The sequence below is a fragment of the Stegastes partitus genome, unplaced genomic scaffold (assembly GCF_000690725.1).
Source record: "Stegastes partitus isolate 25-593 unplaced genomic scaffold, Stegastes_partitus-1.0.2 Scaffold1416, whole genome shotgun sequence".
Classification (NCBI taxonomy): Eukaryota; Metazoa; Chordata; class Actinopteri; family Pomacentridae; genus Stegastes; species Stegastes partitus.
Window position 1 is genome coordinate 127,181 of NW_007579147.1, and position 12,212 is coordinate 139,392.

General features: G+C 40.5%; 1 protein-coding gene across 1 annotated transcript; it reads left to right on the forward strand.

Annotated features, from left to right (window-relative positions):
- The first annotated feature begins 3,962 nt into the window (after nucleotides 1-3,962).
- On the forward strand, nucleotides 3,963-10,801 carry LOC103370385 (T-box transcription factor TBX2b-like). The gene is made up of 7 exons (XM_008299417.1): nucleotides 3,963-4,294; nucleotides 4,785-5,052; nucleotides 5,252-5,398; nucleotides 5,648-5,724; nucleotides 6,084-6,247; nucleotides 7,654-8,207; nucleotides 9,426-10,801. The coding sequence occupies exons 1-7, from the start codon at nucleotides 3,963-3,965 to the stop codon at nucleotides 9,840-9,842; spliced, it is 1,959 nt and encodes a 652-aa protein (XP_008297639.1). The 3' UTR covers nucleotides 9,843-10,801.
- The last annotated feature ends 1,411 nt before the right edge of the window (nucleotides 10,802-12,212 follow it).

Below are 12,212 nucleotides of genomic sequence, written 5' to 3' on the forward strand. Positions count from 1 at the left end.
AAACACAGGGCTTTCTCAAGAACTGGACTTACATATTCTTGAGGTATTATTCCTTATGTGTGTTATTTTCATACTTGCATTTTCAGTTGCTGCTTTCTGTTGTTTTCTTCCACTGTTTTGTTTTATGCTACAAAACTACTTGATTAGATTTAGGAAAAGATGATGGTTTGGGATAAGATACATCTGTTAAAAAAAAAAAAAAAGCTAACCACAGAGCTCTGGTTATTTTCTAGGTTGTTAAATCCCACCAAAAGATATTGTAAGCATCTCACAATTTTACAGCCTTTTCTGTGAAATTAATACCAGACACTGTGGAGCAGAGTAGCTGTTACACATTCTGCTGTGTGTGCATCATCTATCATGTACAAGTTCTGCATTTTCTTTGAAAATTGTAGGATACATCCTGATAAATTAAATTTAGAAGAAAAAAAATGGACGTAGGTAAAGTCCATACGATACATTTATGTTGTCGAAATGTTCAGTAAGCTTGTCGTTATTTTTCCTTTTAGAGATGTACAAAACCGTTAATGTAGACGGATAGATATGGATGAGGAGGGTTGTGCTATGTACGGTGTAAAAAAGTGCTCAGTCTCGCATGAAAGTGCAAAGATCTCCAGACAAAAAAACAAGAACAAAACAAACCTGATAACTCTTAAGTTTCAAAACAAGGCGTTCAACTCTTCAATCAATCATTTTAAGCCCTTTGTAGCAATGAGCCGCATTTACATTCCTCTCTGCTGGAGCTCAGTAAGAACACTGAAGTCTGACAGAGTGATCTCATCATTAATCTTAGAAGCAGACATTTCCATGTAACACCAACATATATGTGGTTGCATTTTGTCCATATGCTATCAGTCAGAGGAAGCTGCGGATCACAGTAAAGATATTCCCTAATTGAATACATAAATGAGCTATTTTTGGTCGTAATGCAGCTTTATGCCTTTGGAGCTACACTTATCCCAGCATTTAGATCTAACAGTGGAGATAAACAGATCCATGTGTTGCGTCTGTGATGCCGCCAGTATGATGTCATAATTGAAACAAGACAGTGCAGAGCCCAGACAACACTTGAGGTGACCGGTCCCTCGACCTCTCTGCTCGGCCTTAAGTCTACACTTAAGTTATCTTCCTGTCCTCTTCCTCCCGTTCGTCAATTAAGAGTGCTCTCCAACCTTCAGATGTGATATGTACTTTACTGGCTTGCCCTTTAGATGACTTCCCAGAAACTCTCCGTGGCCTAACATTCTTCTGAATTTGTCCCAGGTGTGGACTGTGACCAGAGAGGTGGAATTCATGCACCATCACTCAGATTGATTGCCTCCTTCCTGTTCTGGTGCTTCTCTCATGCTGCTGGCTGGAGCTGCACCAGAGGAAAAAAAAAAAGTAAAAATGGGGGCGCATCATAGACCATCCCTCACAATAGTGCTGAGTGAGGGAAAGCAGACCCAACCGCTGCCACTACTCCCCTTTTCATCCCCAAACTTATTGCGCCGCGCTGTCGATGGCTGTATTAGACAGGCAAACTTCAAGCACGCCATTGCAGTGAATAGTTTCGGAGAGGAACGCAGAATGATGTCTTCCTGCCCTTCTTCTCTCAATCATGCCTCTGTGAACTCGTCTTATGGCTATGATTACAAGTTATTACCGCTCACTATCTTGGGAGCCATTTATCACTTGTGGGACCCGTGAGATCATTTCCTATTCGGAGCCTTTCCTGCCTTGTAACTGTCAAGCAACACTCCACTTCACCCCGCACTCGGTGTAGTTCAGCTCCTAGCAAAGCACAGAGAGCAACTTTTTTTAATATAATTGTTATCCTATCCAAGGAGAAAAAGGACTATCACATGAACAGTACTGTGCCAGAGGTGCAAGCACTTGATTTGTTATCAGTGGCTGATGTGTTTTTCTTTTGTTTTATAAGAAAAGATTGTCCAAGTGCCTGTCCCTTTCTCTGTATGTATAGATAAAAGGGTTGTGGTATTGTGTTTTATATGTGGAATACTGTTCTGCCTTGTAGGATTCTAAATTTAAAATAATAGTAATAAAAAAAAATACAAAGCAAAACACTTAAATTAAAAGAAGTCACTGTGAAAATGGTCATTTAAAGCTGTCATGGGGTAAAACTGAAATGCTTTTATCTACAAAATAATTGATGCAAAAACTTGCAAAAGTTTCAAAATATGCAGGTGAACTGTACAACTGAGTAAAAAGTGGTTTAAATTAGTTAAGGATTTTTTTATTTTTCAAACTTAAAAAGAAAAATGAACACGTCACAAAAAGGCAGGTTTGTTAAGTGGGTTAGAAGATTGTAGATTGCTATTCTGAAGGTGATAAATTAAGTTTACACATTTTTCTTTCAGTTTTTAACCAAAAACACTAATGACACTTGACTACACAATTTTAGATGCATAAAATATACCTGAAGAAATAAACAGTGGTAAACTAAAACTGCTTCAGTGTGGCCACGGAAACAAGGAGATGAACAAATGTGTAGAGGGGGGGGAAAAAAAAAGAAAAAGTCTCTCATCGTCATCCCTCGACTGACAGATCCTGCTTTAACTGGATTTGAGGAGTTAAGATAAATAATTTAATTTGGGCTTTCCATTGCGACGCGTGCGTAAATCCCACTTACGCACCTCGCAAATTCCGAAATCCACAGTTAATCCACAACATACACATATAATTTACAGATAGTCGAGCTGATGCACTTTGACAAAGAAGGCTTTTATATTTTCAGAGATTGGATGAATTTATGAGGAGAGAAGAGGCAGAAGAAGGAAATTAATGTCCTATAATGTTTGTAGATACAACAGTAAATTTGTCGGATAGTTTTGGTTGTGATCGACTAAGACGCATGATGACTTTCCATCTGTTGTTTAAAAACCTAAAGTTACGGTTTAAATGATTCCAAATGAGCCACTTTGGATGATTTATCATTAAAAAAAAAAAGACTGATTCTACAGAGAGACGGGGCCAACTAGAGTATAGCTGGTGGGTTTACTCAAGCCTTTGTGTTTTCGTGCTTCATAAAGGCTAAAGCATCGTGGCCCGAAGGCTGCTCTGCAAACAAAACTAGAACAGGCAACTTGAGGATTTGGAGAGTTGTCTAAATGTGAAGTGACAGGAGGGAGACCTTGGCTCCTTGTGGGACGCCAGCAACCCGGCACCAAGTCTGCCTTAATTAACAGAATCACAGCTTCTCCGTGAAGCAGCAGACAGTCACAGTCGGGCTGCAGTTCACTTCGAAATCTGCAATGATGATATTAGAAATAATAATAAAAGAAAGGAAAAAAAATAAACAAGGGCAATTTCACAAAAAGTTTAGTTTAAATTTACATTTCGGGTCTATTGGCTACTTGCGCAAAGAGCATAAAATGAGTCTTATTAGTAGTAGTAGCAGTCTGCTATTTTTACTATAATGACATAAATAAACGAAAAGTTCAACCTCGAAATAAAGTAAAGGCACTTCGGGCATCCATTCATGCTATGCTGCTTAGGCCTATATGCTATTTAAGCATCCTGACCCTGCGTGGCCCTAAAATCCAGCGATTTCCCTGCAGTGCGAGTGGCTGAAACCCCGCCCAGTGCTCGGCCATTGGTGGGGACAGTGAGGGGCTGTCAAAGAACTTTGTCTCATTAGTGTAGGCTACCATGTGCAGAGGAGGACAGACATGCTAACGCCTTCCCTTTGCCTCCCTCTGTCCCCACTGTATGTGCCATCGCAGTTTACCTTTAACAGGCTTTACGCATGGTGCCAAAGTGCGCTGCCCTCCTCGGTGGGTCGAACAGCGGATTCTTGCCTCTGCCCAAATATCTGGAGATTCGGGAATTTGCATTCGGTGTGAAGACCACTTAATCATGCTACAAAATCCACTTAAAAAAAAGTAGTTGCAGTTTGGATGTAGACGCCTGTGCGCCTGCAGGAAGTGGGTTAATTGAGATCTGCCTGATCGGATGCCCTGATGAGAGATCCAGTTGGCACAGCGGCTCCCATGGCTTACCATCCTCTCCGACCGGGCGCCTTGTCCTTGTCTGCCTTCCTCACCACCGCTCAGCCCTCGTTTTTTCCTGCGCTGACTTTCCCGGACGTCTCCTCTCTCTCCGAGCCCCTGTCGGGGCAGGCTGCGTCTGGCGGGGGGCTGCACGCAGCTCTGGGACGCCAAAGTCGCTCCTTGAAGAGCCTGCAGCCTGACGAGTGGCTGGATGACGACCCGAAAGTTACACTGGAGGCAAAGAATTTATGGAATGACTTTCACAAAATGGGAACCGAGATGGTCATCACGAAATCAGGGAGGCAAGTAAAACTACGATGCGTAATCAGGTTATCACTGAATTCATTTTAGTGCCAGTATTGGAGTCGTGCTGTATTTGAAATGGCATTTATTTGTACCTTCCAAAGCGACAGCACCAGATCTTGATTTTAAATTAAATTAAATTTTATTTTATTTTAAAGCAAGCAATCGGGTTTTTTAGCTGAAGCAGAAAATAACTATTTCAATAACACCGAGACAAATTCTTCAGTGTCAATAAACTAATACCAAACATGACGGCTATTCTGTCCATCAATTTACATTTGTTTGGTTGCTTTTGTGATTCCAACACTTGTAAATGTAATTCACTAAATGCATGGTTCAGTTCTTATCCAATTAATGCTATAAATCCTAATCTGATCAAACTATTAAACCCTCCATGTGGCTTCCGTTTAACAACACAACTATTGAAACATGCTCCGAAAACACATCTGTAAACTTATCATACATTTTCTAAAATACTATCTACTACAGGAGGATGTTTCCACCCTTCAAAGTGCGAGTAGATGGACTGGATGAAAGTGCGAAGTACATCCTGCTCATGGATATTGTAGCTGTCGATGACTGCCGCTACAAGTTTCACAACTCCCACTGGATGGTGGCTGGAAAAGCGGATCCGGAGATGCCAAAGCGCATGTACATCCACCCTGACAGTCCGTCCAAAGGAGAGCAGTGGATGAGCAAACCCGTTGCTTTTCATAAACTCAAGCTCACCAACAACATTTCAGATAAACATGGATTTGTAAGTCATTGGAAACTGCAGCCTAGTTTGCGCATGGCTTAAATGTTTGAGATAAACTGTCTTAAAAAAAAAAATAAAAAATCAGTTTAAAGTGCACTACCGTAACTTGTTCCAATATAATTTGAATTATTATTTTTACATTTGTGTGATTGCAGTTGGACTGGCTATCTAACAATATTTCTGTCTTTGATTTTTCCAGACAATTCTGAACTCCATGCATAAATACCAGCCCAGGTTTCATATCGTGAGAGCCAACGACATCATGAAACTTCCATACAGCACCTTCCGGACCTACGTTTTCCCTGAGACGGAGTTCATCGCTGTCACTGCCTATCAGAACGAAAAGGTACCTCCATCCTCCACACCCTCAGGCTCACGGGACACATATGTCGCTGCGCAAATTACGCGGCGCGCATTAAATTATACAGTGATGGGGAGTTTATTTGTAGACCTTAGGAAAATAACTGACCTGAGTTAAGAGGCGCATTTTAAAGTTATAGAAGGATGCTGTAAAGTTGGTTTTAATAGTCCAACATAATTTTCTGGATGCTGCGCATTTTCGTAATGGCTAACTTGCAGATCTTTTTCCATTCAGATTACGCAGCTAAAAATCGACAACAATCCCTTTGCCAAAGGATTCAGAGACACGGGGAATGGGAGACGAGAAAAGAGGTATTTATTTTAAAGCTAGGACACATCAAACTACCTGCTCATCACCTTTCCTCCCTTGTCAATAAACACAATCCCCTTTCCTCTGCAATATTTACGCACCATCCTGTACTTCTGCGTTAAAACTGGCATGTAAATATACAGTCCAGTAGATCACAGCCTATTTATTTACTTTTTCTATTCATATTCTGAGCTGCATTCATTACAGGAGTCATGTATTTTGTTAGTGTATGAATATTTAGCTTTTGTTTTTAGCTGACAAGCCAAAGTTCCCTACACACTTGCTGAATGAAGTGATTCTGATCAAAGTATTAGGAGATGCTTGTAGAGAGTTGTATCTAATGTCAGTTTGTGATCCGCAGGAATAAACTGTTTAGCACTTCCCCTCTGCACGAGAACCAAGGAAAAGCAGACCAGGACTGTGCTGATTCCGATGACTCCTGCGAGCAACCGGGCACCAGTGAGCCTTTTCATTCCCCTCAGGAACTGGTGACCAACCCTCTGATGTCCACCTCAACCTGTCCAGGTGGGTTCACCGACAGCATCATTAAGCAACATAATGACTTATAAAGTGTTCATCTAGCTCACTAGAGAGGCGACAGTCACTACACATAGGACATGTTTTCTAAACCACTCAACAGCCTTTTAGCAGCTCGTTTACAACTTGCAACTTCAAATGTGCTAAATGTTTAAAATAGTTTAGAATATTCAGAGACTGTTAGAGAATTTCTAATGTGCAGGGAAACCGTATAAATAATATGTTCAAAATTGCACTTTTTTGTAAATCAAATTAAAATGGAATGAAGCCTATTTATGTAGCACACTTTTAAAACAACCCGAGTGGACCAAAGTGCTGAGCACGCTCTAAGACAGGCAACAAATAGATGTGCAAAAAGGACAATAGGATAAAAACTTGTAAAAATAATACATAATATAAAACACTAAAAAAAACAAGGCAAAACAGGAAAAACAACCCATAAGATCCAATTCTAAAATAAAACACTGAAACATTAAAATCACTAAGAGAAACCCAAAGTCTTTGCAAACATCTCCACCCTTAGGATTTTTCAAAAGTGTCTTTACGTAGAAAAAAAGATCATATTTAGTGTTATGGAAAACTGCAACAGATTTGATTAGTGATGCAACATTTGTGACTATTTGTCTGTTTTGCTTTCCTTGTTTTGAAATTTAAGAATCCAAAACTTAAAAAAAAAAAAAAAAAAAAAGCATTTTCTCTGCTTTTCCCAAAAAGATAAGTCAAATTACACTCCTCAGCGTAAAGAAAATCATTTGTCTACAGTCTCTTAAACTAGCTCACGTTTCACTTTGATAAAAACAAACTGATCCTTAAACCACTATGTATTTATTTGTAATGCAGAAATTAATAAACTAGTATATGAGTCAACTTTGAGTTCACATTTACTTTTCTATTTTCTTTCCCTTCTCTCTTTAAATTGCAAAATTACCACATCAGGCCTTTTTCATTTCAATTTGTCTTAGTAGGAAAAAAAAAAGTGTTACTAATACCAGTAACGGTGGCTCAGCTCCGTCTGAACACAATAATTCATGATGGTGTGACTGTAAGTCAATGTGCTCAATGCCAAAGCCCTCATACTTGAAGCAGCAAAATGGAATTCAGCCATGCTTCATTTTATTATTTACGTCTGTGATTTTCCTGCTGGGACATTTCAGAATGTCTACATTTCATTAGTGTGACTCGACTTGACAAGGCTAAAACTACTCTGCTTAAATAAATCAGCTGTTTCTGCTGCCTTGGGGTTAGTTGCACATGAAAACTGTTTCATTAAAGGCTCGAGTTGTTTGCACAAAGTTCTCCTCTCAAAAGTCTGCGTCCACCGTGTCAAAGTAATGCTCGGAAGACCCTCCTTTTTCTTGCAGCTCTAAAGCTTTTCAAAATGTTGTTTACCACAGATGAGAACACTACGGGAAGTGATCCAGATGTTGATCTGCAAGACGATGGCGTATCTGACGCCGGCTGTTCCGGGACTGAACACACGCCGACTTTGAGTCTGAAAAGCAAAGAGATGCTGCAGAACTCGTCTGATCTCAGTCGGAGCGACAACAATCAGCATTCGGCGAAAGAAAGAACAATGTTTAGAACTCCCGGGGAGACGTTTTCTATGGAGATGGACTCTTCAGAAGGGCACATGAGGGAAATTAAAGACGGGGTCCTGCCTGTGACGTTGCAGTCGCGGGGCTCTTCGTCCCTCAGTGCTGGTCAATGTCACACTTTGGATTTCTCAAGCGTGCACAACCAGACGTTTACTAAGCTCGGCGCACCTTTGTTGTTTCATCCTGGACAGCTGTCAAAGAAACCAGAAGCTTTTTCCACTTTGGGTATGGGACATGTATTTTCTACTTTGCCCGGAGTAAGTGACTTAGACAACGGAGGCCTATCGTCGAGAAGCATCACCTCTTCATCTCCCTTCATGTTTCATCTGTCGCAGCACATGCTGGCGTCTCAGGTACGCTTCACCGGCAGCACCGCATTCTACTGTTACACATATTTTAACACACATTGTGAACAGATATAGCGAGCCGAGGCTGCTGGCTCCTCGTAGGGTTCGCCCACATACAGCAGCACTGCGTGTACTTTCTCTTCTCAGAGAAACATCTGCCACCACTCCAGGGCGAATAGGATTTCATTTGTGCTCATAGAATTACTGGGGGGGAAAAAAATAAAGTAAAAAACACTTTGAAAGTATCTTTCCAGAGAAAAATTCTGAGCTGATCTCTTGACCTCATTGTCAACTATTTATATTGGGACTGTTTCAGGTGAGAAGTGTTCACAGAGAGATCTCTGGATTACACACAGAAACCTTTTAATAATACTCAAAGTCGTAATTAGGGAGCAGCAGAATCTTCAGTGGACCTCTGAAACTTTGAGTGAATCAAACTGAAATCATCCACATTACTTGTGCCACGACCGATGGTAGTAAAGGTCCCTATGGAAGACCCTTTAAATGTTACCTCATAATAACGTACCAGCCTCCTACCAAAGCTGCAAGATCACGTTTTTAATTAACTCTTCACATTTGAGGCAGCAGGTACACAATTTACAGAAAGAAATGTATGCATATTTAAGATGACAACATACAATTACAGCTAATTGAGAGGTCCAGGATTGGTTTTGACCCCTCACAAGGATCATAAGATGACTAACGGGGTAGGGAATCGGCCATAAAGAAAAATCAGCATATTTTTCTGATTTTCTCTCAACGTAAAGTCGCTCCTCACCTGAACTGATAACAACTCATAGTTCCTGTTTTGTGTTAAGGTGTCACACACAAGAGATTTATGAACCCAGTTTATACCAAACAGCCATTCAACTGGTGCCCAGTGGGGTCTTTGAAGCCCATCATTCCTGCTTCCCCTATAAAGAATTAAATTTGGCCTCTTTAATCACCGTCTTGTGTTTCATGGAAAGCCTCTTGAGTTTTGTAAACAGCAGGTTATATAACATGAGTAACACAACCTCAGATGAAGTCTATATGAAGGTCAGCATATAGTAAAGCATCGCTGTTGAAGCCTCTCGTTACCCAACAGGATTTGATCAAGACCGTTTCTGAGGTCATTTGCTAACACCTTGGAAAATCATGTCTGTTTATAAAAAATGCAGGGAGATCAGAAGATCTGTGAAGTTGGTGTAACAGGAGTGCTAACAACCTGACTTTCTCATACAGGGAATCTCGCTGTCACCTTTCGGAGGACTGTTCTCGTATCCATACTGCTACATGGCAGCGCCGGGAGCCACCGGTCCAGCTCTTCCCGCCTGCTCCGCGACGGCGTCGCTCACCAGAAACCACCGTTACAGCAACTCTCGGCCTTGGTTGCGATTCAGCCCTTATCAGATCCCCACATCTGTCACGTCGCGCCAAAATCTGCAAGCGGCCAGATTGCTTGGCAGGTCGCATTCGCAGTCTGAGCTGTCCAAATCTGGGAGCACAGAGTCAAGTCCAGCATCTCACAATCACAGTTACAAAGCCAAAGCGAAGCAGACGACTGTTCCACCCAAAACCGTTGTTATGTGTTCCACTGATGAACTGAAACACACGGATAGTCCAGCTGGAGGACTTGATAAACCACATCCTCCGCATTAGCTGTTTTTATAATACACGTGGTAAATACTGGGTGATGATTACACAGACAAGTTTGTTAAGTTGCACATAATATTCACATGAAATAAGTAGTTTTTCAAAAACTGTATCCATTTAGCCCAGGACCAGACCGTATCTGCAACAAAAAAAAACAACTGGTGCCATTTTTCAAAGGCTACCAAGCATGGCAGATTCACTGGAGGGTGTCTGGTACCACACTATGGCTAAATGGACGCAGCGTTAAATTTGGTACGGTTGCAGTTGAGAAGTTTTCCAGCAGGTTCCATAACATTAGTGTCGACTGACTCTTTGTTATAAGACTGTTATTTACTCTCTGAATCTCTTTAAATGTAAATGTTTTTTAACATCTCACTCTGGTCTGGTGATAAGGAGGATTACTGAATTTCAAAATGTGTCCAAGTGTCCCGTATCCTTAGAGGCCTGGTTGTCCGTTTGGCCTTACAGTTTGGCAGCTGTCACTGACTGAATTTGGGGTGGGGTTTTTTTTTTCAGGTGTAAATTTCAAACATGGCTTAACGGGTTAAATTCTCATTCAAGACATAAAGCTGCCTAATAAACACTGATTTAGTGATTTGCAGTTGAAACGACAGCCGTGTTAAAACACAGCCACTCAAAAGATCCTTTTAATTCTTCATCCATGTTCAACCCAGTTTGAACCATTTTATACTTGAACTGTCTTTTGATTTGATTTGATACTAAAAGTTAAAAAACATCAAAGACAAACAAAAGGAGCTCATTGGATTGTCTATAAAATGAGCGATGCAGAAGTCAATGTCCAGAGTGGAATTCTCGTTACGGTAATAATGTGCTTTAAATGCAATTAAAACATATTTTTTACTTGCTTATTCTGTACATTTGTGTAAATATATGACCTGTCATTTTGGTTTTCACATTGTGTTAATATAAAAAAAATAAAAAATGAAGCCTTTCCAGACTGAAAACTGTAACTGATCACTATTGAACCTGCCAATGAGATCTGAAGCAAAGCGTTTACCACCTGTTTCACATTTTTGTTCATGTACCAAAGTTGCACTGTGGACTTGAAAGAGAAAACTCAGGATTTATTTTTCTTCTTCTTCTTTTTTTTAAATTCCAGCACTTAAAGTGTCTTCAGTAAACATAATCTGACATGTTGTCAACCAGATTATTCAGGTAAAATGTGTTGTTTTTTTTCCACAATTTAAATAAAGATGTTGTTCACATTTTCTGCAGTTGTCTCAATTTAGTAATCCTGTTTTAACATTTTCATTCATTGTAAAGCTGCTTTACAAATTGCCTAAATGTTCAAACCTATTCTCCAGAAATAGTAATTTCCTGTTTTATGAAATGCATTTTTATATCTTAGAAGTTCTCCAGTTTACTATCATGACTTGTGTGTTCAAAATTAGCATGATTCTACCAAATAAAACTAAAATTTATATCATTTGAACTAATAATGAAAAGAAAAGAAGATTATACTACAGATTATTTTGTGGATTTAATAAAAACAGACGCAATATCTCCTGTGTTTTAAATTCCAGTAAGAATATTAAAAACTAAAATCTGTTTTGCAGTTTTTTTAAATCATGGTTATTCCCTGCAAAGTCCTTTTTTTTTTCATACTCGAGCTGCTGGTGCTGTAATAAAAAGAAAGTCAGCTCTCTCAAGGGTACAATTGATCTGAAAAGCCCTCCCCCTGTGCTGGGCTCCTCTCAAACCTCTGTTGTGTGCATTTTCTCCTTGGCTGAGCGCAGCTTCAGACTGAAAGAACATCTCCACTGGCTCAAAAATGTGGAGGGGAGGTCAGCTGCAAAGTTTTACGGTCAGCACAAAACTTCCCTCCCTTCTCCAACGGCCGCCGAGAGTCGTACAGGGGGGGCCGGAGAGAGAGGCGCCTTCAGCACAAATAGGAAAGGAGGGGTATTCTCCTGTCAACAACATCCTGCCTCACCCGCTCACACTCCTCACCTTCAGGCCTGTGTGACAGAAAAGAAAGTGCATGGCCACCGAAAGCAGCCATCTCACACCTCACACCGCGCACGCCAACTCGAAGACGATTACAAATGATTTAATATTCCGACCTCACGGTGTCAAGAAGAGGCGACGCGCTTTTTTCGCGTCAGGTGGGATCTCTAAATTAAACATTATCCGTTGCACGACACAGTGTCAAAGCAACGCGGTGCATCAAGGGTAACATATTCCTAGATGCTGGAGGAATGCTCTCTGGTACTCTAAATCTCCTCTGAAAGTAAGTGCTGAGATAAAAATGTCAACACAGATGGCTTAAAGAGATGAGATAGTCATCTGTAGCATACATTATGAATAATTCACCTAACAGGAGTACCATCTAAAAGCCCGTGTTCCCTGTGAATA